The sequence below is a fragment of the Dermacentor andersoni genome, chromosome 1 (assembly GCF_023375885.2).
Source record: "Dermacentor andersoni chromosome 1, qqDerAnde1_hic_scaffold, whole genome shotgun sequence".
Taxonomy (NCBI): Eukaryota; Metazoa; Arthropoda; class Arachnida; order Ixodida; family Ixodidae; genus Dermacentor; species Dermacentor andersoni.
In genome coordinates, this window is record NC_092814.1 from 317,220,040 (window position 1) to 317,246,177 (window position 26,138).

Here is a 26,138-nt window from a genome sequence, read left to right on the forward strand (position 1 = left end):
TGGATTAAAAATTCTAAAATGCTCAAGAACATATTGCCAGTAAGTGGCATTTGAATTTAAAGCCTCTGTGTGTTTATTTAGACAACATTAATTTGCTGTGCTTGGGAAAAACATGTCACCTAAAGGGTTTTAAAGGAGGTACTAAAGGCAAATATGGAGTTGGGCTGTCACCATGGATTACATCTTTAGAAATTATATGTTTATTCTGTATCAAGAAATGAATTAGTAGTTGCTTAGGAAAATGTGGTTGCAGACAGCACACCTCTTCCTTGGTTTAAATTGCCTGAAAAGAAAAAGAGGTAGCGACACAGCATAATATTGGTCCATCAATTCTACTCTTGACAGGTTTTTGTGAGCATAATTTGTTGCTGTAGGAGCCGTTTCAGCTTTTCTATAGGAGCTGCACCCATCCTTTTGCATATGTAATTGCAATCCTCTTGCAGTCCCATTGCGCTGCTGGGCTTGAGGTCTTTGGTTGAATTGTGTTCATGGCAGCCACATTCCTATGGCGATGGCATGCAGAAGCACTCGTGTGCCGTGCACATTAAAAAAAAACAAGGTTGTCAAAATTAATTCCAAGTCTCCCACTATGGCATGTTTCATAATCATATTCTGGTTATGGCACGGAAAGCCCCAGAATTTAAGTGATTAATCCTCTTGCACATTGAAGTCAAATTTCTTGCTCGCTGCAGCTGTGCTGTTGGCAGAAGTGGTGTGGCTGTTACTTTAGAACACAAATTCTCATTGCCTATTTCTTGCCTATAATGTTGCTCATCAGGCCTCACAAGCTGTGGGATCGTCTAAGGTGCATGTCTTCGAAGTAGTTGCATCAACCACTTGTGCTTCAGCTCATCCGTGTATCAGTAAAACTATGAACAACACGCAGCATACTTTGTCTTGTTCACAGAGAACCAGTCATTATTTATAAAAGATTTAATTGCATTAACCTCTCTCTCTCTCTCTCTCTCTCTCTCTCTCTGTGGTATGGGTAGGACTCATTCATTGCCATTGCCTGTGTAGCACCAATTGTGAATGCACATGGAGGATGTGCGTGGTCACACCTGCAAACACTGCTTGCCTGCCCTTAGCAAAAGGACAGCAATTCATTCCACCTAGGCCACATTAATTAAGTTTGACCACTCACTGACTTTCTTTCTTTCTTCTTTTAGGAAGCTTGCAAAGAGCTATCAACCCAAGAAGAAAGATGATGAGGACAATGGGTAAGCTTTCTATATTTTACTGTGAAACGTATCTTTAATGGGTTGCCATCCAAAGCAAGAATGCACTCAATATTTAGTGGTTGTATAAAAGTAGGCACAGAAACTATGCACTCTTTTCACCAACTTTAAAATTTTAGCCTTCACTTTGAGGGGAGCAGTTTCATCTTATGTTGCAGTTCTGAGGTGAGGCTGTCTGAGCAGTCGGCTTGCATCATGCAATTGTGACTTTGGTGGTTTGCTACCACCCATAAATAGGTTGTGCTGCATCCTTTTTGATGCAGAAGCTTACGTTGCCTTTGCCAAAGTTAAAATTGCTTTCATCTTCATAAGTACAAGGTGCTACTTGAATGAGTTCTGGTCTATTCTATGCTAAAGTGCTTGTACTCTGCTGTTTTGCATGCTGGATGAGCTAAATATAAAAAAAAGGTGGCACTTGAAAATATAAACTTAACCATAAAGAAAAAATTGTTTTTCTCTAGTCAACACAATCTGGCATCTCACATTTTAGTCTTGGAAGTATGACCAACACTTTTGACATTCAATTTACTGTATACTAGTAAGGAGCCACTATATCTATAGTGGCTCCACAGCCACCGTAGTCCTCCATAAAGAAAGCAACAAAATCTCAATAAAGAAGGGCGTCAGGCAGGGAGATACGATCTCTCCAATGCTATTCACAGCGTGTTTACAGGAGGTATTCAGAGACCTGGATTGGGAAGAATTGGGAATAAGAGTTAATGGAGAATACCTTAGTAACTTGCGATTCGCTGATGATATTGCCTTGCTTAGTAACTCAGGGGACCAATTGCAATGCATGCTCACTGACCTGGACAGACAAAGCAGAAGGGTAGGTCTAAAGAATTAATCTGCAGAAAACTAAAGGAATGTTTAACAGTCTCGGAAGAGAACAGCAGTTTACGATAGGTAGCGAGGCACTGGAAGTGGTAAGGGAATGCATCTACTTAGGGCAGGTAGTGACCACGGATCCGGATCATGAGACTGAAATAATCAGAAGAATAAGAATGGGCTGGGGTGTGTTTGGCAGGCATTCTCAAATCATGAACAGCAGGTTGCCACTATCCCTCAAGAGAAAAGTATATAACAGCTGTGTCTTACCAGTACTCACGTACGGGGCAGAAACCTGGAGGCTTACGAAAAGGGTTCTACTTAAATTGAGGACGAGGCAACGAGCTATGGAAAGAAGAATGATGGGTGTAACGTTAAGGGATAAGAAAAGAGCAGATTGGGTGAGGGAACAAACGCGAGTTAATGACATTCTTAGTTGAAATCAAGAAAAAGAAATGGGGCATGGGCAGGACATGTAATGAGGAGGGAAGATAACCGATGGTCATCAAGGGTTACGGACTGGATTCCAAGGGAAGGGAAGCGTAGCAGGGGGCGGCAGAATATTAGGTGGGCGGATGAGATTAAGAAGTTTGCAGGGACATGGCCACAATTAGCACATGACCGGGGTAGTTGGAGAAGTATGAGAGAGGCCTTTGTCCTGCAGTGGGCGTAGCCAGGCTGATGATGATGACGATACTATAGTTTGCATACTGTTGTTCACTGTAACAAAACTTGACTGTGGTATGCAAAGCTCTAGCATATCTACACCTGTCCGGAAAGTCAGTGTCTATTTTACACTTCTGATAATTTCTAAAGTTATGTGCTTATGCAGCATAGCCATGTTCATTATGAACACGAGGAACCTAGAATTTTTCTGTGATGCAGATGGTAGTATATGATGCCTGAAATGCTATCATGGCTCGCCAAACAAATGAACTAGCCTCCTTGTACAAAGTGTCACAGCTCTTGCGTGACATGTGACATTTTCTTAGGATGTGCAGTAAAGAAAGAAGTATCCCAAAGCCAAGCAAGCAATTTTCGATCAAATGGAAACAAGTCTGAGATGCCCCGACAAATATTCCATCAGTTTCTGTAAAAATCTCTAATGCCTGATGTTTGCACAAACTTGTGGATAACCCTCTATGCGAGCTATGTAAAATTTCATGGTGTCAAAATTCTCCATTTTCTTATTGCAAAATAAGATTGACCTAATCGGGACTGATTTACAGTTTTGAAAATTATTAAATTTAAAATGGGGCATTTACTTTCTGGGTACATTGTATCCATGGGGATAAGTGTAATGTAAGACCACTTGCCTTCTGCTTTTCTGTAGCTATATTTGCACCTAAAACTTAGATTCCTTGTTATATTTCAGTTCTGTGAAGGCAAGTATTATGTTTCTGTTTTGATCATTATATTAATGGTTGCAGTTATTCCTTATCACTGTATTTTTATCCAATATTGGCAATGTATTGGCCATGCAATGTAAGATAGACATGGCTATCATTGTCATATAAAGCCTATCGTACTTTATATCTGACACGAATCATGCACAACGTGCATGACCTAAGGCACGATTTTGGCAATCTGTTTTAAGATGCGTTTACTGCTTTTTTTTTTCTCATACAGGCTGAACGATTCTTTGATTAGTTTTAATTTTCTGGCAGGGCTGTTGGAGAATGACGAAAACCACAGGCATGCAGTGCTGGTAAAAAGTGAAAAGAGGGTAGTTATGTGGATGCTGAATTCTTTACAGTGTCAATAATTTTATAGTTTGGAGAACAACTGTCCTATATGAAATATGTGACTTTTCCCTCCTTATTGTTAACATTTGGAGACATTCAACATGTAACATGCATACTTAGCAGTCCTACATAGACATGCAAAGTACAATGTGAAGTTGAGATTTGTAAGGTGATGTGAAGCGGTCAAGTTACAGCTAAAGTGTGTAGTGGTAATACTTTGTGCTATTTAGCCACAGTTCACTAAACTTGATGGAAGACTGTAACCCTTGACCGGATGCTATGACCTTTAAGGGGTATACACATACATTAGCAAGAAATCCATGTCCCCTCTGCAAGGGACATGGATTTGACCTTTAAGGGGTATACACATACATTATTGATTTGACCTTTAAGGGGTATACACATACATACATTAGCAAGAAATCCATGTCCCCTCTGCAAGGGACATGGCTATGACCTTTAAGGGGTATACACATACATTAGCAAGAAATCCATGTCCCCTCTGCAAGCGACTGTCCATGCCACAATGACGTCATGCCTTTTTCATGTGGTGTGATCTCACTGTCCGAAGATGGGGGAGTGTTATTTCCAGCGCTGCCCCACGACTTGGAGAAGGGATAAGGGTCCAGCTTTTGTGCATGCATGTGTGCTCAGTGGTGGTGTGACCTTACTGCTCGTGGGAGAGGAAAGAAAGCTTCACATTATGAGTGATCTCTCCCCTGATCTCTCTCCCTCCATGTGCAGCCCTCCTGTGCGGACAGTTTCAGTGGTCAGAATGCCGCATACAGATTACCCAAAATGCAACAGCTCTCTACAGAACTCCTTGCACAAGTAACTCTGTCATGGGAAGAGCATATATGTTGACTGGTCTTGCAACTTAGAGCTGTTCCTAATCATTCAGACAATTGCAAGGTGCATTTAAAATGTTACCTGTTAGGCCTTTCTCTCGCTTTTAATACTGTACAAAGGAGCTTCTTGAAGCATGAAGGAAAAAAAAAAAAAGAAAGCTGGACGTCTTTCGAAGACAGCATGCAGCCAGGAATTGTAGGGCACATTTGATCTTCATTTGCACAGTCTGTGCAGTTAACTTTGTCAGTTCTAGACTTCCATTTACCACGGAGAACTCAGCTTTTCATGGCACCATTGTCCTTTAAGCAGCTGTGCGCTAGACCTTTAGGAAACAAGCTTCAGCTAAGCCTGGCTAGACTCTTTTTCATCTCCAGTTGTGTCTGACCCTCATGACAACTGTGTATGCATGCACAGAAATTTGAGGCAACTGGGGCATGAAGTGGAGTGCAAGCAGGCAACACTGAGGTTAAAGGGAAAAGATCTGAAAGTCAGGCTAGTTGGTCACAATTCATCTTCAAATAATTTTTCGATGCAAGGAAAGACAAGGACAATGGAGCAGCAGTACTGTCCATGCATGCTTCTCTATCATCCTTGTCTTTCCTTGCGCTGAAAAATTATTTGAGTATGCTAAGGTTGTAAGTTAGAGCATTTGAAATCGAAGTGCCCACCTCTCCTGTTTCATCTGTGTTTTGGAGTTCCTTAATAACTTCTAATGCGTCGGATCTTTTTGTCTCCAGGTTCAGCTTAAAGTGAAGAGCTAGAATGTATCTCTTTCTGTAGTTTCCATGTGCTGTTTGTAAATATATGCTGGCTTCTGCTGAAATGCTAGCAATAGCAGCAACAAAAGAGGCGTCATGTTTTTGTTTCTCTTGCTGTTCTGTTGCAACACTTGAGCCTAGTCATGTAGCATGGGATCACAAAATAATCCTATAGACAAGCTGAATGTTTCTAAGCAAAATTGCTAAAGAGCAGACAGCTATGTTGACACTTCCCTTCTTTGCTGTTTGCTGCTTTGAGCAATAGTCTTTGCCTAGTAACCTTTGAATACTTCATCACGTGGGTTAATAGTCCCTTCAGAGAAAATTCATTGTTGTATAATGCCATTGTAAGCAATAACAGCGCTGCAGCATCTTCATGTTATGCTCTGCAGTTTGCCTATAAAATTCTTTAATACACTGTTCAATACAATGTTTCTTGTTTTTCCTCACATGGCAACTGCGACTTCAGTATTATTTCATTCGGGATCTACTAGCCAAGTTTTAAGCATCGGAGCTCTATTGCACTTTCACGCACATCTAAGTTTGAGTGGTTGTATGTAGTGTGTGCTGCTAAACAATTTTTGTGCTGCAAGGTGCAGTGAACCACATGATAATGTGCAATAGCCTGATCCCAAAAGACTTCATTGGAATGGCCGTTTTGTACACATGACATGCGCAGTGCCATAAAACATGTGCTGGTGAGAGGTCCCTGAGCACCTGAAACATACTGTATACCTACTGCTACCACTTGTCACTGCTTATTAGAGGTTGCTTCGGTGGAAACAAAGCACGGTAGGCATGAAAATAACTTATTGGCTTAACAACTGACATGAAACGATTGTCTCGCATTAGTTGCTTTTTTTAGGTAGCTATCAACTCCGTAATTACTGTAAATGTGACCAGTTAAAAACACATGTAAAATGTGGCACGGCTAAAGATAATTGTGGAAGGCTATCAGGAATACTCCATCTGAAGCAATGCTTAAAAATGTGAATACTTGGTGAGTGAATGTGGAGTGCCTAATGCCTGCGATAAAGTCATCTGGGATGAAAAATAAATGCGGTTGCTGAGGGCAAGAGATAATGGTGGCTTTAATTGAAGCTAGAAAAGTTAGTAGCATGTCTGACCCCAGGTCTGACATGCTACTCTACCTAATCGGTGAAAAGGGGTGAATGATGACATTACATGCACTCCATGAACTTGCATACACAAGCACAAATGTTGACACATACTCAAAGCTAATTATAACACCTCGCTGAGTCCTGTGGTTTCATTACACACTGTGCATAGCCAATAAATCATTACATGCCAGTGCATTGTACCCTCAAGTAAAGTGAACTTCTCATCAGTAATCTTGTAGCAGTGAAAGTGCGCTTATTGGTCAATTTTGACACAAGTCTCCAGAAGCAATGCAGCTGCGCCCTCACCTGCCCTGCATAGCGTCTCCTCTTTCTCTAGCCTGTCCATGGCTGCGTATCATGCCACAATGATATCCTTGCGCCCTACCTTGGAGGTAACCTGCGGTGGGCACAAAGATTGGCCGAGCCGAGATGGCTGGTGGCTTCATGTGCAGCAGTTTTCCAGCGCACCTAGTGCTGGAAGTCTCGAGTATCAGAGGCTCGATGAAGCGAGAGGTAGCACAAAGTGTTCATTCCCCTCTGTTTGCGCTCATCACGCCTGTGTTGTGTCAGTGGCTGTTGGCTGTCATCGTGTGGTCTTCTTGTTTTTCAGTACGTGCATCACACCATGCCTGTTAATTTAATTAGTTATATGCGAACGTTTGCTGCAATTTATATGGCTGGTTAAACTCTGAACCTTATTTCGTATAGTTGTATAATACTTTGCTATCGCTATCAGTGCTTCACCTTTTAGACAAAACTGTGATTTTTTTCTTCGTTGAATGACGATCCAAATCCTAACCCTGGAAGAAATACTGGCAAGCTTCATATTGCTTTAAATAATTTACTTTAACAGTTAATTTTACAAACCGGTTTTGGTTACGGTTCCCAGGGGCAGGGTGTGTCACGATACGCTGAGTCGCTCGGTTCCTGTGGCTGGCACAGCTGCCGCATGCTATTGTAGCCAGAAGAAATCCACACAACACTGTTAATTTTTTTTATGAGCAGTGCTGTCATACTTAACCTTATTGTGACGCATCTATGTCATGATATCATGATAATCTCGATGATGCCATGTCTGACATTTCAAAAATGACTTAAGCATCAAATTATAATATTTTTCTCAACTTTTATACTTGCAAAGTGTTATCCCTTTACATGTTAGAAGCATGTGGTAGAGTTTTGACAACTCTGAAACAGTTTAGTTTCAGCACACTACTTTCACTGCCTGCAAACACAGGTAGCGAGCTGTCTTTGAACATGTTCAGGAAGCTCAGCTATAGCTGTCTTGAATGCAGGCAGAAGATACTGCTCCTATCAAAGTATTTCAGTAACCTACAGCTAGAAGTAAAAAAAACTTTCCATTAAATTCTACGTATCTTAGTGAGCAGCCCATTTTGTTTTAAAATTTATTCTGCCCCTCCCTCCCATACTCCTCTTTATTCTTTTGCATATGGCCTGCATGTTAACAATTTGTATTTTTTTCCAGTTACACGTCATCAAAGGCATTCTGCTTGGTCTTGAATGAAATCAACGACATTGCTGGTCAGCATGAACTCATCGCAGAGAACCTCTCTACGAGCATAAACAGGGAAGTGGCCACACTCATCAAGGAGCTTAAAGAGGAACGCAAGAGGGTATGGAAGACGAGGCTGGCACTAGTCTATTTCTGCACTTGTTACCTCAGTATTTAGCAGTCTGAAAGTCCTTTGTGTGCATGCGTGTATGTGTGTTACTGACTTTGGCATTTAAAGCAAATTTTAAAGGAAAATGCAATAAATTTTTGTTCTAAAGTTCTGCATACATCACTGACCGAGCCAGTAATGATTGCAGAATGTGATTTGATCTGTTACGTGATAGCCAGGGATGGTGCTGGGATGGGATTGCTGGCGACACAGTGCACAGGCACTTGGCGAGGCTGGAGAGACTTTGGGATGTCAATGAGACTCTCCAAGTCAGTTAGAATACTAGCATATTGTGTTAATTTATGCAAATCAGCATGCATAATACCTGTGGGTGCTGCCACATTTTAAGCTCTACCTTAGTTACTTTTTTTGCAACTTAACTTTCCTCATTAGCATGAAGCATGTGCCCATCAAAATGCGACCATTGTGCATAATTTTTTTTTTTAATATCAAAAGCAGAAGAGAAGTTTGCAATGTGTGTTTTACCTTGCTTCTCAAACGAAATTAAGCACACTAAAAAGCTGTTTCTAGCATATCTCTAACAACACTAGAAATTAATGTTGTACAGCATGTTGTGCACAGCATGATCAATTTTAAACTTGGGGAAAAGTTACATTAAATGCAAGGTGACTGTCAGTAGGGCAAGGCTGGCAGAAGCATTAGGTTGAGAATGCTTTGCGATTCATAATTAATGTGAAAATCTCAAGCGTTTCTGAAATTCTGCATAGGTAGTTCTATGTATCGAACATGTCTCTGTCACTCAATATTTCATTTGTCGCTTCAAGATTTGCTGTCGCACTTTCACATTAAACACATTAGGCATCTTGGCTCGTTAGTCTGCAAGTGCATACTGGGCATCGAGCCACCTATTATGTCATATACTGTGTCAGCTAAGCCATATGGTGTCATGTTTTATATCCAAGATAAGAAATATTGTATAAAATTTTTTGTGATTCGCTGATGCCTGAAAAAGTAGTTGTAGACAAAGTAGACATAGTACACTACAGGCTTTAAATATCAGAATATTTATGGTGCCACCGGATGATCCCTTTAAAGGGGCCCTGAAAGACTGGTCCTTGAAGCTGAACAACACATTAGATAAGTGTGATGCCTTGTCGGTTCCCTGCTGCATTCAGAGAAATTGTATTTAGGTTGCACATTCATGGCACCATTGTCAAAAGATCGGGAACATTTTCTTGCCATGATCAAAAAGTGTTTCAGTAGCCCTTTAACAATTGCTTTAATGGCATCTGAGCATGTTTCTTTTTTTTTTTTTCCTGTTTACTACTTGCGGGGTTAGCCCATGGTTCTTGATTTCGCCATAAGACTTGTGTGTGTTCATATAATGCTCATGAGCACTTTTTTGCTTTGGAGCTTGAACTGTGAGATTACAGTCAAGTCTTAAGAATTGTTTAGCTTCACTGAGAACATGTTTTGTCTCTACAGTTATGCATGAGATGGCTGTCCACTCATTGTATGTTTTCTTTCCTCCCTAGCTTTTGTCTGAGGGCTCCAAACTGCAGACAGCTCTGCAGAATTCTGTAACATCTCTTGACAAGGTAAAATTCTGCAATAGCATTAATTTGGTCAATATGGGCTGGTTGGCTGCTTGTTGAGCATGCCGTTGGAGGATGAGTGTTGACTTAGGCTGGTGGGTACATATTGCAAACATGAAGAGTGCAAGGACAAGACAAGGTGAGTGATGTGGACAACCAAAGCACTGTCAACCTTCATTTCACAGGGCAAATGTATAGGATTCAGAAGAGAAACGGAACAGCATAATGGGAGAAATAGTGAAAACAAGGAAGAACTAGGAATCGTGCAGTCATGCTAGAGAGAGAGAGGAAATAATGAAAAAAAAAAGCATATTCTTAAGTGAGTAGTGATGGTCTACCCACTATGTTGCCACTCCTCTGGTTAGTGCAGAAAGCTTTTAAAATTTTCCCAGTGTCCTGGTCATGATAACGTCTCAAGATTTAATGAATCTGGATAAAATGCACAGCCACAATTTTAAAAATGTGCTGTTGGTTGGTTGCAAGCTCATAATACCTTCAAGGAGCAAACATGTCTGCTCATGCTGCTCAGGTTGTTGATTGTTTCCTGTTTGTTTTCATGTGTGACCTTCTAGCGGCAACTGTGTCTTACAGCAAGTACCAACTAGGCCAAGAAGAAGTTCTTCTGGTGTCGCCTCAGATTGTTATTAATCTCCTTGCTTGACCAGCATGGCAACTTTTGCAGGAAAAGGGGTTGATGTACATGGTGCCGATGTGACAATGAAGAAGTGTTTGGGCATGCCTTGTTTTACATTTGTGCGAGTGGGGACCGTCTCTGCTCACATTTCGGTAAACACCAGAAAGCATATTGCATGCTGCGAAGACAAACCCGAATCCTGCCTTTGTGACAATGTATTTTATGCTATGTCAGTGTGGTATAATGGGTGCATCGGAGATGAGAGCTGTGCATGACATGGCTTATCCAGTTTTTTTTCTCCTTTGCTACATTTCAGTTAATCTAAGCCGTCTGATCCCTTGTTAGTTGGACCAGTTGACTTGCTTGCCACAATATGTGAATACTGCTTTGGCAGTGAAGTCTGGCTATTGCACAATATGACCTGAAACACCCTTGTCATGCATGCCCTTGAGACTACACAACATTGCTCAGTAGGGCCTAAGTTGCCAGAAATTGCTATCTCTCAGATTTTTCGTTCTGGAGGGACCAGGGTACAAAGACAAATATGCCTTATGTCCCTTCTGTTTGGCTAAACAGTGCAAAGCAGTGCAGCCCTAAGGTGGGGTCAGGGCCTCAGTTAGGTGCATGTTAGCACCTTTAGTCCTGACACTTTTGGTTTTCTGTAAGAAAAATAAAGAACTGGTGAATAAAAAGAAAAAAAGTAGTGCTGTCACTTGACACCAAGGAAATCACATTTTTGTTCACATGATCGCACCCAAGTGCTGTCTTTCTTTTTCTTTTCCTTTTTTTAGCTGGTATTTTGTTTTCTGTGCTGCATATTATATACCCTTGTTTGCCATAAATAAGGGTTTATATTAGTGCTTCATTTGTCCAGGTCATTCATCCTGTCCTTGCATTGTTTCTTTGGGGTGCACCATTTGAAACGCCTTGAAAACGGCTTTCTCTTATGTTGAACTTAACTTTCTATGCATTAGCTTTTGCCAAAGTAAGGTCCCAAAGGTAATGCTCTAGGAAAGATAATGTATGCCATTTGTAATAACATAAAAACTCTGTATAAATATAGCAGTGGCTGAATAGTAGGGGCTTGTTGCGTACCATTTCCCTCTTACGCTCTGTCCCTCTCTTTCTGCTATGTTTCTCCGCATTAGGTATTTGTTGAGCCATTTAAAACGTACATAAAATCTTTTTTTTTCATTAGCATGCTGAAGTTGTGTTGGCGAGTGCACTATCGTCAATATTCACATTATCAACAGTCTTGACTAGTTATGTGGCACAAGCTACTCAAAATTAGTATTAATCTAGCAAGAGAAGAGACATGGTACTGTACTGTTTAGATAATCGTAATAGGAGACACCTGTACAGCAGTCAATGCTTGTTACTACTGAATGTTGTTCCGTGGTGCTGTTGCCTTGATAAGAATTGGCTTTTTGCTGTCATTAAGTGACATTGAACTTGTGCTTGTGGAGTACTCATAATTCTGGCTGGTTACTAGGTGTTCCTTTCTTATTGGCATCCATCGTAACTGGTTATTGACAGGTCTGTTCAGAGATGTGAAGGCTAAATTTTTTTTGCTGGTTCTTAAAGTCATGTGTCATTACAAGACCATGAAGACGGCTGCATCTGTTTTAAGCTAAAGAACTACTGTGACAATCTGAAGTAGGTTTGCGAGATTGTATGGGCTGCCTTGCATGCTCCAGAGAAGAGCACAAAGAATTTACCTATGTCGGTTACATAGGCGCTCAACCTCTATTGCAAGAGCAAATAGTCATGCTCTTCTTTTGTGAGCACCTCAATTCCCTGAAGTCAACTGCTGTCACTTGCGTTTCCTTCTCAATTTCTCTATAGAGTAAAAAATACTATGAGAAGATGTTCAGAGAAGCTGAAAAGGCTCAAGAGGCATTTGCTAAGGCCGACGCTGACCTCCAGCTCTCCAGGGCAGACTTGGAAAAGGTAAGCGCGCCAATGCAAGCAGCATATGCAATGACTAAACAGTGAACGACAAAATTTGTTCATGTGGGAAAGCAATAGCTGCAATTTGAGTGTTTTTTTTAAATCCTACCTTATTGTATTTGTACATTCTCATCTTTCAGTATTAAGTGTGGAGGACTTGCTTCATGTGCCACGATTTAGATAACCTGCCACTTCAAAATGACACAATATTGTTTGTACTGGTGGTGTACCTTTCTGTGTGAATAATCCCCTAGCTCTTCTATCTTTCTTTGTTATGTTGTAACAAGTTTAAGACATTGTGCTTTGAGGGTAATGTTTGCCTGGGCCCACTTCAGAAAGGAGTCAGAACAAAAAATTTTTCACACTGACTTGACCCAGTGAATGCTTTGCTCCAAATTGTCTGCTGACTGTTCTATTTGGTTTGGTAATGCGCGGCCAGTGCGACTGGCGACATTCAGCACGATTTGACATGGCTGGTGTGGGAATAGAACATGTCCGATCTCACGCTGAAGCCACCAAGCCAGAGTGCATCGCGCGCTAGCTTGGCTGGCCTACAGTTCAGGTGCACTCTTAAAGAGCGGGTGCAGAGTTTGTGCCTTCGCCAAATGAAAAAGTGCTCGCTCACCGCATACTTGTGCGCATGGCGCTGTGGCAACGGCTGACACTTCACTTCAGCGGGCCACTTTCAGCGCACCTAACTATATGGGGGGCAAGTTTTCAGTGATCCTGGTATCGCTGGCATGGTGTATTCGACTTTGCTGGCTGCTGCCTGGCTTGCTGGAAACTCCAGTCTGTATCCGCACCTGTACTGGCCTGCTTGTTCCTCCGAGCAAAATGCAAGAAGCTTCAAAGTGTAACAGTGGCATGACATGTGTTGTTTGTTTTTATTCTTTTCAGAGCTTCACGTACACTGTCTACACAAAAACAATGATATCATCAGAATGAAATCAGTAAAAAAAATTTGCGCTTAGTTTATTTCTCTTAAAGTGGATTCCGTTCACCTTTGCTATTTTAGTGACAGCCATGCCCTGTTATCATGCTGAGTGTTTTCTTCAATCCTGCTGAGGCAAAGCAAATATGTATAAATTTCTTAGAGCAATATTTAGTAGTATTTACATTGTGGAAAATGCATCAGGGAAAATTCAGTTCTAGTCACCTTCTTCATATAGTGCACTTTTGTTTCTTTATTTTCTTTCCTTTTTCAGTGATACTTCTTTGGGTTGGCAGCCCATAGCTATTCCTCAGTGATCCCGTTAGATTACTTTTTTCCCCCATCATGGTGTATGAAAGCTTTCCATGATGCTGTCTTAATTTCCTAAGCAGGCACAACTTACTAACTTTTGGGCTTGTGCATTATTGACGTCTTCACATGTGCTATTTCATTTTCTTAACCTGATGAAATGCTTCTCATTTATGACAGTAATCGATAGCATTGCATTTATGTTCAGTATAGTTAGTTTTTCAGAAGCAACTAGTTGGGCCCCTTTTGCAAAAGCCACTCTCAGTGCACTGGACTCTTCTTTTTTTGTCAGAATTTTTATAATACTAATAAATATTCCCAAGATGTAAAGCAGCACATTTTGTTCAGAATTTCAAAATGGCCTGAATCTCTTATATCATTCGGATAGTCGTAGTGCTTGTTATATTCTTCAGTGGAATGCTTAGCTCATGGTTGCGCAACAAACTAGGCTTGTCCATTGGCAGTACAGTGCTTTGTTTTCTTATCACTGAAATTATGCAACTTGAACAGTTTAAGTAAAACCAATGTTTTGAACTGCAGGCAAAGCAAAACTCGCTGGCTAAAAACAAAGCTTGCGAGGACTCAAAAACGGATTACGCAAATCAGCTACAGAAGACAAACCTGCTCCAACGAAAGCATTATACTGAACTCATGCCAAAAGTGTTTGAGGTAAGTTTTATTCTTCTTTTACATGCTTAAAAGTAGTTTGTGTGCTCCTAATGCAACAAGAACTTATTGTTATGAAAATACATTAAGATCTTGCCTGCCATGGTCCAACATAAAGGCATGTAGTTTACCTTGTAGTCTTAAGAGTAGTTCAAGAACCAGATTGTTGCATCACATACTGTTTGTGATGGTATCTTGCCATCATAATGACACTCTTATCAATAACTAGGGTACTCTTCATTTGTACTTAGCGCTTACTTGTTAGACGATTGTGTTGTGAGGTATTTGAAACAAGCATGATCTTATGCCTTTACTTTTTTTCCTGTAATGTTATACATATGCTGTAAACATGTTTTGCTAAAAACGAAATTGCAGGGGTGGACTTGCGATGATTTTCTCTGATGGCGCAAAGTATTTGGATTAGTAGACTTGCTGCAATTTGCTATGTTTGGCTTATAAAACAGATGAACTGCGGCAACATTATTGTGTATTAGCAGCATAGAAATCTGAATGAACTGGGGGAATATTTTTATCGACTCCCATGTTTCTTTACTTTATTGACTTATTTTTGAAAAGCTCTGAGATCTGTAACCCTCATAGGAATACAACGATTTTGGATAAGTTCTTCCTCACTCTGTGGAGCAGCTGGGTGATTTAAATTGTGGGAGTCATTTGCATGCATTTAGAACTTGCATGTCAAAAAATGAAACTTAAGAATTACACTCGTGAATAGAGACCAGATGTTGAGGCACTAAAAAATGCTGTTTTAGGCACCTATAGCAGGCACTAAAGCTGTCCTTTAAAGCATTTATAAGTGCCAAATGCTGTTCTTTAGGCTTGTATTGGCACAATTAACAAACACTTCTGCTGCACATCTGAGGATAAATGATAATTTTCTAAGAAATGCAGCCCACTAAACCCCTGTTTTATAAAATTCACCTCATTTTCTCGATGAAATGGAATGAGGCAAGTTGCGTATGTTACAAGATTTATCTAAAGTTTAGTGTGGCTGGACATATTGAGAAAAGTCGTGAAAGTAATAACAAACAAGCACCATCTCAAGATTTTGAAATTCCTTGTTGTGCCCTTTTTTCACTTAATATTGGTCTGTATGCAGAAAAGGAACACTCAACATTTACTGAAGTTACGGGCACATACTTTTACTTGGGCATGTTAGGTGATCTAAAACCCTCCAGAATGTTTGCCGGTCAGAAGCTTTGCTTGTCACTCTTAGTACTGAAAACCCAGGATTTTTGTCTGAGACAGATATAAGTTTCGAACTAACTCTATCAGCAACAGGTCCATTGGGTATGGTGGCGCAAAATATGAATGTCCAAAATAGGCCCCACATTCTGGGTCAGGGATCTGCCTGAACGTTCAAGTTTCTTGATGTCAGCTAAAAACGTGAAGTGAGCGCATAAATATTACAAGTCACATTTAAGTGTATCGTGGCATAACACAGTTGAAGCCCTTCTCTCAGCGATGCTCTAGTCTGATTCAAAGCTAGTAATGCTGCCTTCAGCCAAGTTAATCAGCAGGTGGTAACATTATAAACGAAATAAGGCTTCGAAAAAATGCAGACAAAGGCATTTTTAGGCTCTGAAATCCAGTTTAGGCACTGACATGACATGTATAGGCACAATAATACTGCCACTGAAATGTGGCAATTGTGCTTATGCGTTTATGTGCTTATGTGTACAATTTGTGCTTATGTGTTAAATAGGCATGATGATGGCACATGGAAAAATATGGGCATCTTACTAGAGTTACGATCCCTTCTCGTGAACATATGTTATAAACGTAACTTATTTTTTCTAAAATCCTTTCTCACTTCTCTCAAATGCTGCTTAGATACTTAAGGAAATATAGTGAAACAGGTGGCACCTTGCTGTTGTTAAAGAAGATACACAAGTGGCAAGTTAATTATCTTTAGTTGAAAAGATTAAGCACCAAAAGACATTCAGTCCTATGTAAAGGATTGCAACTCTTGGTTATAAATGAGGGGTCTCAAAGGGCCTCTAAACCACTGTCAACATTTTTAGCAGATTTCAAATAAACATGAGTATTACATACACAATGCTGCAGTGATCATCTTTGGCAAACATAGCAGCACTGCGCCCCAAAGCAGCCAGAAATTCGACAGCCTATCCCATTCTCCTTCTCTATGGGCTTTTCTGGTTTGTTATTCGCAATGCCAGCAGGGTCACGTGCACAGCATCACCAGGGTAAGAGCTGTTGATTGGTCAATCAATGAGGGGCGAGAGCACCAATGTGGCGAAAGCCAGTTGTGTTTTTTGACAAGTGAGGGAATTCATTGTGTGCCACTGATCCTTTCATGAACTTTCAATTCAGCGAGCATTATGCAGATTGCAGTCGGAGGTGGACAATGCAAGAGCCCTTCTTGACGTAACCCGTAGCTTCCACTGCACTACATTGGGAGGAGGGGAGCGCCTTAGGGGACACTAGAGAAGCCCAGCGAGAAACCACAATGGCCACATAGTTGTTCGTCAAACTTGTGTAACTTTGCTACGGTGGCATCATTTCGTGAAATTCTTGCAGCACTATGTGCATCGTGGATTGGTACACAGCTGCCACTACATAGCAAATTCTCGAGCTCAGAGTGGTTTAGGGACCCTCTAAATTGTCTATATTTCGGCTGCTAGTAACGCAAAAAGCTTTTGTTTGTTGAGAGGTGCTGCCTATTGAATTTGTTTCTGTCACTTACGCATTGCAGCAACTGCAGAGCTTAGACGAACGCAGAACGGCATCTCTACAGAACTACATAAAGAAGGCAGCAGAGATTCACAGAGAAGTCATTCCTATCATTATCAAGTGTCTAGACGGAATCGTAGTAGCGGCCGACTCCATAGACCCAAAAAAGGTGAGGTGTTTTCTTCTTTGTACATGTCATCTTGCATCCTCCTGCCAAATGTATGCTTTATATCTTTTGCCAGCAGTTTAAAATCTGTTTCCTGTCTACAAAGAGAACCCTGGGAGACTTCCAGTGTCGTGTCGCCCTCTGAAATAGCCCACTAAATTCGTTGGGCAGCGATGGGGAGGGCATGCTGCAGTAGTCTGCCAGTGTAGGGGCCCCACAATTTTCCAACTCCTTTGGTTTCCAAATGATCATACTTTTGCAAATCAATTTTGCTGCAATGCACACAGACTGAACATACATGAGATTGAGTTGGGAAGTACATTTTTTGACAAAAAAAATATATCTGATCTTTACTGCCAGTGAGGTCCCCCCACGGTGCTGGAGTTGACTTCAGACGTTTGCAGCCAGAAGTTTTTTGGGGTGACAGGCATGCTGCTGCTATGGCATGTGCGAAACCATCTGTATTGCGTGTTGCGGCTCGAGGTGGCGTTTGGGCCAGGAATCCACCAAGCCCATCGACAAATATGTCCTGTAGTATGAATGAACGACAAAGAGTTTGTTTTACATTAGTTGCACGGCTCAAATTACGGAAGCCCACTCCATGCAGGAGCATGTTATGCTCTTTTCACACGCGACCAGGGCTGATGCAAGGTAATCTGGTGAACACCCTACTTCCAATTTAGGACAGTGAGAACAAGGTTTCTTTTCACTTTCCGAAGTTTGCAGGCACTAGAAATGCAGTCAAACTCAGTACACATCTCATTTAGTTCTTTCTATGCATATAGTTGATATTGCCACGACAAACTTGGTGGCATTCAAGTTGCGCGCCCTTTGCATTGGGCACTATGCACGCCGTACAGTGGTGTTGTTCAGTTACAACAGGCAGCGATCTTCGTGGCACGCGCAGCCAGTTGGACCCGGCTCGCATGCGCCACGCGCACGAGGTGTCACGCGAGAAGAAGAGGAAGACGGTTCGAGCCCAGTCTGAGAACGCAACTGCCGCGGATTTCTTCACGACCGCAGTTACTTTTACTTGTGGGCACAAGTTCGCCTTTAATAAATATCCTTGTTTTACTAACATCGTTACATTTCTGGTGGAGGTGCGGGGTATGAGTCGAAGCCCCACGAACGAAAGTCAGCGTAGCCCCGACAACCCGCGAGTCCATCCCGTGGAACTGACACCTGTACACCAGCGGACCAGCCGCCGTCTTCGAGGTGACTCGCCCGAATTCGGCCCTCTTCTCTTCTTGCCAAGAGAAACTCCCACAACGGACCACGCCACAATGACTACCCAGGTAACACCGGCACAGCTAGTCGTAAGCCAACCTCGCAAGCCGCCAACATTCCATGGTGACTCGTTCGAAGACGTGGAAGATTGGTTGGAACTGTTCGAGAGAGTGGCGAGCTTTAATGAATGGAGTGAGAGACAGAAGCTCCGTAACGTATATTTCGCTTTGAAAGACTTCGCAAAAAACGTGGTATGAAAACCACGAACCCTCTTTGACCTCTTGGGAGGAATTTCGACGACAACTGCTAGCGACGTACGCCAGCACGGATCGTAAAGAAAAGGCTGAAATCTCACTTCAAGCCAGGAACCAGCTCACAAACGAGAACGCGGCGATGTACATCGAGGACATGTCCCGCCTGTTCAAGTGTGCTGATCCCACCATGAGTGAAGATAAGAAGCTGCGCCATCTCATGCGTGGAGTAAAGCAGGAACTCTTCGCAGTTCTCGTCCGCAACCCACCGCGCACGGTCGCCGAGTTCAGATGTGAAGCAACGACCATCGAAAAGACGCTGGAACAGTGGGCTCGGCAATACAACCGTGAGGCAAGCTGCGCACCTGTCCATGTCCTCCCTGGAGGCCTGCCAAACGACCTGGAAGCCCTGCGGGAGCTTGTCCGGTCAGTGATCAGGGAAGAGCTCAACAAGTTGCAGATACCTCAGGCTCCAGCTGCACTATCTATCATCGATGTTGTCCGGGACGAACTCAGGAACGTCATACGGGATCCAGAGCGTGAGCCACAGCCGACGCGGCGCATCCCAACGTACGCCGACGTACTCAGGCAACCCGCGGTACACAGTAATGGAGCAGTTGCGACGACCGTTCCCTACCCGCCTACAGTACGCAGTGAACCTCGTCTACTGGAACCACCGGCTGCCTATCAGCCTTTAGCACGCAGTGCACCTCGTATTGTGGAACAAAGGCCCCGGAAAAGTGACGTCTGGCGTGACCACGAGCGCAGGCCTCTGTGTTTCCACTGCGGAGAAGCGGGTCACCTGTATAGGTTCTGCCCGTACCGTCAAGTTGGGTTAAGGGGTTTTCCCTTAAGCGCACCATGCCCCCGAAACGGTAAACGGCCAGCGGAGATCGAAGAATACTTGTCGACGCGCCAAAGCCCCGTTACTCCTCGCCAACGTCAACCACGATCACCGTCGCCCATGCGCTACCGATCGCCAAGCCCACGCGCGTCTCCAAGATTGCCTAGGCGTCGTTCACCAAGCCCACACCAGGAAAACTGAAGCAAGCGACCTGTGGAGGTGAGGCCGCTGATAACCAGAGTTACGAAGATCCTCCAACGCGATTCCAGTGCGGTGACGAGACAATTCCAGTCTACAGGTGCAGGAACGAAACGATTACGTCAGATTTGCGGTTGATAATAGACGGATGCGAGCTGAAAGCCTTAGTCGACACCGGCGCTGATTATTCGGTAGTCAGCTTCAAGATGGCGAAGCACCTTAAAAAAGTTGTGACGAAGTGGACTGGTCCGCAGATACGCACGGCAGGCGGTCATCTTATTACGCCCCTTGGCCGATGCACCGCAAGACTTACGATAAAAGGCTTCACTTACGTTTCTGACTTTATTGTACTGCCAGAATGTTCACGGGAACTTATATTGGGAATGGATTTTCTACAAGCTAACGGCGCCATAATTAACCTACGTAGGTCCAGTGTATCTTTCTCGACAAAACAAGCTATACCTGTGGAAGAATCGGAGGAGCGACGTCTCGCTGCACTGCGCGTCGTTGACGATGACGTAACTGTGCCGCCACGCTGCAGTTTAATGGTTCTTGTGGAGAACGAAAGATTTTATGACCGCGAAGGCATAGCGGATGGAAACATAGAGCTCCTTTTCAACAAAGGTATTTGCGTGGCTCGGGGCCTTGTTCAGTTAAGCGATGGCCGTGCAAATGTCGCACTTACAAATTTCGGTAATGAATTCCAACACATCGCACAAGGAACAGCTATTGCCTATTTCCACGAGTTCTGTGAAGCGACCGAATTATGCAGCCTAACTACGTCAACTGCCCTGCCAGGAACCTGCAGTGTCGACAGATCAATTACCGTCAACCGCAGACTCCCGGAAGCCCAAAAGAAACAGATATATGCCCTGATAAAGGATTTTTCTGACTGCTTCTCTACGTCCTCGAAGGTACGGCGCACGTCTGTTGCGAAGCACAGAATCATAACAGAGGACACCGCAAGACCGTTATGCCAACACCCGTATCAAGTTTCACCAAAAGAAAGGGAGATCATCAAGAAGCAAGTAGAGGAGATGCTTTCAGATGACGTTATTCAGCCTTCCAGCAGTCCATGGGCGTCTCCGGTAGTGCTCGTTAAGAAAAAAGATAACACACTTCGATTCTGCGTCGACTACCGTAAACTGAACAGCGTAACCAAGCAGGATGTGTACCCCCTTCCGCGTATCGACGATACGTTAGATCGGCTCCGATGTGCAAAGTTTTTCTAAAAGAAAATGGGACATCTGTACATGAGAACTGAAACACGAATTCTGTGCTTGTAAAGCATGGCTAGTACAGTGCAAAGATTCCTTTCTGGCAATTCTATTCCTTTATCATCCACTGCTCATGGCCGGTTAACCCAAGCGATAAGTGGGTTGAGTGCCACTCGGAATACTGAAGTTCAAAAAGGATTGGAATAGAATCGTTGCAATATTTTGGCCCCTAATGTCACCTGTTGTAATTCATAATGTCACACACAGGCAGACATACCTGGCATGATCGCACTACTTCTTTGCACACTCCACATAATGCCTTCTCAAGTGAAATAAAATGAGCTGTGAAGCCCATATGGCATGCAAGTCTCTCTTTCAGAAGGGAACAGGATGTTGGAAAGTTGCTGCTCCTATCTTCAAGATGCCTCTAAAAGCTGCTGTAAAGGAATGCTTGCTTGGTGCTTTTGCATGGGTTTGTTCATTGATCTGAGGAAAGCACCTCTTGCAACTGAAAAATGTGCTTTAGGAGGGTTACTGCTTGGCAAGTTGGTAATTCATATTATGCAGAGCGTGTACTAGAAGACCAGGACTGAGTGAGGCACACGAGGACACATACGGAAGTGCGCCAGCATCTGAGATACTAGTGGTTGCTAGTGCGCTCCTGTGTGTCTGTGTGCATCACTCAGGTCTTGCATTCTGGTGCACACCCTGTGCAGAGAAATGTGCCTTCTCTTTGTGTACAGGTTGACAGCAAAGTCAGTCTTGTACCAAAAAATTACCTAGCGCTGATTGAGCAGTTGATGAGAATATACAGAGGAAAAGATTGAATTGTCATGCTGTTACTGGAGTGGATAAACAAAGAAAAAAGAAAGCATGATGCAGTTAAGAAGCTCTGTGGGAAGGTTGAAGACAGTGGGGAAGGTGGCTAAGTAGGAATGGTGACGTAGAACGGTAGATGGCCCTTTTGTAAGCCAGTGAGCAGACATCAGTCCCTTGCGTTCTTGAGTTAGTACCAGTGCATCGAAGGAGCTTTGTTGCAGTATGGTTGCCTTGGCCGCTGTTATTGCAGTTATGCCAAAATGTTTGAATAGCATGCTCAAACGGTGCATAACCGTCCCCCCTCCCCTGGCACACTGGCAACTGTAATGACCTGTGCAGGATGCTGAAACAGTGGTGGAGAAGTACAAGTCCGGCTTTGTGCCAGCTGACGATTTTCCTTTTGAGGACCTGAGTGTAACGCGCAACTGTGACTCGAGCAGCACGACAGGCAGCACAGTGAACTCATCGTTCCGAGGCACGGGGGACACAGTTCGGGGCACCATCTCCACTGGCAAAAAGAAGCGGTCAGGCCTGTTTGGAATTTTCAGCTCAAACAAGGTAGGCAGCGGGCTGCTGCCATGGTTGTTGCCATGGTTGTTGCCCTACTACATTTCTACTCATCATCATCATTATTATATTTTACTGTGCACTTTTTTTTTACTCTGGAGTGCAATCTCAAAAGTATGCTACTTATGTACCATGCAAACATGAACAATGAGAAATTTTTTAAGCCTAATCATAACTACTCTTAATCTGACAAAATCCAGCATATCATTTTGGTGAACTGAGCTTGATACCTTGAAATTGTAATTGAACCATGGGAATATAAATGACTAATGCTGGAGGGAATTTTAGGGGCACTGAAGTGCAGACCCTAACCTAAAGGAGCAGTTTTCATTCGGCGTATTTGCGCTGGTGAGACGCTATTTGTTGGGGGCACCCTAGGCTTCGGCGGGCCTAGTCTAAAGCTCTCTAATGTAGTGATATACTAGTTGATTCCATCTTCAGTGCCTGAGTGCCATCATCTTGGACTGTGTTATGAACATTTTCTCACTTCTTTGTGTAGCAAAGCCAAGAAAACACATTTGGTTGTGAAGAAGTGTTCAACATTTTACATTTCAATGCATAAATATAACTAAAATAGTGCACACTGCTGTATTACGCTTGATGAATTTGTATTAACAGCCTTCATGATGACCCTCCAATGCCTCATCAGAATGCTCTTATGAAGGTAGTCAATGAAGCGAGTAAATAAAATGCCAGCTTAATTACATGTATGGTGTGGGTCAAAATCTTACGAAATGGGCACTCTACGTAGTTACATCCCCGACTTTAGATACGAGGGTCTTTCAAGGTTGACCTCAATTTCGCACTCATAGAGGGTAAACAGGTGGTAGAAATGCAATAAGATTTTCAGCCGTCACATTATTAAAATACAACTGAAAATCTTCTAGTGCAGTGTGCACAACTATCATTGTAGCCGACGCATGTGTATGCACAGTCTCTGCAGTCAGTGTGAGGTAGTGACGAATGACCCGTACTGATTTGTTTTCTAGCATAAATAGTACTGCATTGGCTGCATAAGTTCACCAGCTCTGATTCCAAAGAAAGTTGCACTTGACAGAAGATTGTCCTGTTATGGCTGATGCGCGATTGCTGCATTCGTTTGTTCGGTCCTACACAGACGTGTTTAATAGGCATGTATTATTTGCATACTTAAGAACTTGGTAAAGTAAGCTTTGCATCTGAACAATAGACAGCTACAACCAGGACTGTCGTGACACAACAGTATAACAGGTTCTACTGAATGATATGTTCAGTTGTTGTACTGTTCCAGTAGTGGTCCTTGTAATATGTTTAGCTTGTCTCTTACTGCTTGCACATGAGGCAGGCTGGTAAGGTGTCAAAGTAAACAGACGGACAGGAACAGATGACATGACCCATGTCATGCAGTATGTGAAGGGATTATGAGCATGCATTCATCACATTAATTTAAAAAAAAAAAAAATGGTGTCATCATGTGTCAGTAGTTGCTTTTTTTTATGATTCTAAGGTTTAAACACATGTACACATACTTATGCAGATTTTAATTTATTGTTTCTGCACCTTTTTCCTTGTTTCGTTAAGTCTTCCGTGTTAGGAAAGTAAGAATTGAATGTTCTGTGTTTACGGCATGCAGCATATTCACGTGTTGGCTTGGCAGTCTTTGTCAGCAGCTAGTAATGAAAATCGTTCAAATGGACATCATAGTAATAATTACCAAATTGTTGAGAAAATGAGATAAAAGCTGTTGACCAATATCTTGTTTTTGGGTTTCCTTGCTGCATAATTGATTTTGACACCTGTCAATTAAGGCTAGTTTTCCATTTGCTTAACTTCTAATTTGGCGCACGTTAGCTTTTGTGTGAGTATGCTTATTGTTATTTTTGTTCATTTCTTTTTTGAGGCTGCTGGGTCTATTTCTTTTTTTTTTCTTTTTTTGGAGGGGGGCGAAATTGTCAGCACAGGCCTGCTGTAACTGAGCATTTAACTGTGCGAGAATGCTTTGGCTTTTAGGTTGGTTTTGGCTATTTGGGCCAAAATTTTCAATGAAAATTTTCAATGAAGTTTCAATGGAAAAAAATTTAACCTCAGTAGGTAGTGACTAATGTCCAGAGCCTTCTATCTCTGTAGGTCTTAGCATTGATCATTCTCTTAAGCGATAAATGCTAGTCACACCTTCCTTTTTTGTATCTTCTGGAGCAAGGACATGTGTGCTACTCAAGCTGCTTCACAACTTTGTCTATTCTACTTCTTTGGAAAATTTTCACAGCCATTCTGGCTGGGTGGCTTACACACAGAAGCATGGTCACCAGAGCAAGCTGGTAAGGTGTCAAAGTAAACAGACAGGGACAGAAAGAAACAGATGACATGATCCATATGTCCTCTATTTTTTTTTTACCTCTTCAAATTCATTTAGCGCTTCTTGTGCTGTTGCCCAATTACGTGGAAGGTCACCTTACGCCAACCTCATGCTAGGCCGTAGAAGCATCTGCTGATCAAGGGTTTGACTAGACAAACGCTGCCTTTCTTATACACGTTCATCTATTTCACCCCCAGTTCCCCGCACCCCTGCCTTCTTTGGCCGAAGTAATCTTGAGTTGTGTCGATAGTTGCACTTGAACAGATAAATTGTAGCAGAGAGAGGACACTTTTGAACATAATTGACTAAAAGCTTGTGTTGTTTTGTCCCTTCCCATCCCCTCTTCTTTCTTTCTTTCTTTCTCTGTCAATGGCACTTTCGATCTTGCCAACACCCACCCAACTCTTTCCATTCCCCCGTTTTGCTTTTGTGGCATCTTTGTGTGCGCACAAACAAAACAAACAAACTGGTTGGTGGCGGTTCTTCCTCCTCATTTCTCTTCTGCTTCCAAAACGTAAGTATCTCAACAAACTGGGAACCGGTCACTGCCTGGCAAGTACTGCTTCTGGCTAACACTCGCACCATGCCTTGCTTTGCCTGCAGCCAGCCCCCGTCTAATTCCCACTCATTCCTTCACACCTCTTTCCTTACATGTTACATGCACTGTATATGTGTTTAAGAGGCATGTCACTGCGGTTTAACTGTGACCTCTGCTCTCTTTTTGGCATGCTTGCGTGGGATGTCGTACTGAAGAAGAAGGTCTGAATCTCTGCCGTTTTTTTCCCTCTTTTTGTTTCCTTTTTTTTTTTGTTAAGCACTTGCAAACTACTGTCATTGAGTTCTGGTCTTTTTGTTTCAATAATTCTCAACAGCACTTCCCAAATTGCAAGCCAGTTTCTGGAGGATAAGCTTTGTTTAACCTTGATAGTAGTGTGCGTTGACTACAGGTGTAGGTGGTGCAAGTGGCATGTGTATTACCACAGCAGTAGTGCTGATTAGTAGTGCTGAGAAATTTGAGAAGTACAGTTGCACGAGTGGTGAAGCTTGTTGCACCATCCTGCCATGTGGGTGGGCTTCTGAGGATTACTTCTGTCGTTCTGGGTCGTTCTTGTCATATCAGTAAGCGAGCTTTGTGTAGAGAACTAGCTATATTTATCACAGGTGTAAAAAAACCCAGAGTGCAAGTTTAGTTGTTGGGAACATGGTTGATGCGAATCACTCTTGGCTTGGTCATTTCTGAACGATCTTAAAAGTGCTTTCCATTTGGACTCTGTACTCATCGACTGATATTTTAGTACTTTAGCCTTAAATGCTTTTTAAAAAGTGTAATCTTCATGCATAAAATAATACCCGCAGTATTTGAAAGCAAGCTATTTACCATATGTCAAAAGTAGCTTGAATTGGTCTTTCTTTTTTTACATCTGTTGCAGCATGGTTATTTTTATTTAGGGTTGCATTAGGATCTATGTTAAGATGTACGTTATATAAAAAAATAAGCAGAGTTGCACTTGCGTATTATGTGCGCAGCATGCATT

General features: G+C 42.5%; 1 protein-coding gene across 6 annotated transcripts in view; it reads left to right on the forward strand.

Annotated features, from left to right (window-relative positions):
- Positions 1-26,138, forward strand: part of Cip4 (formin-binding protein 1-like Cip4) — a 238,230-nt gene that overhangs the window by 190,473 nt on the left and 21,619 nt on the right. For 4 of the 6 annotated variants that reach the window (XM_055063429.2, XM_055063426.2, XM_055063425.2 and 1 more), the window contains exons 3-10: positions 1,170-1,220; positions 8,026-8,173; positions 9,718-9,780; positions 12,257-12,361; positions 14,142-14,270; positions 17,002-17,148; positions 22,041-22,259; positions 25,123-25,155. In XM_055063429.2, the coding sequence (XP_054919404.1) occupies positions 1,170-1,220; positions 8,026-8,173; positions 9,718-9,780; positions 12,257-12,361; positions 14,142-14,270; positions 17,002-17,148; positions 22,041-22,259; positions 25,123-25,155 (895 nt within the window). The remainder of the gene's footprint in view (positions 1-1,169; positions 1,221-8,025; positions 8,174-9,717; positions 9,781-12,256; positions 12,362-14,141; positions 14,271-17,001; positions 17,149-22,040; positions 22,260-25,122; positions 25,156-26,138) is intronic. The other 2 variants (XM_050195722.3, XM_050195721.3) reach the window with 1 other exon arrangement.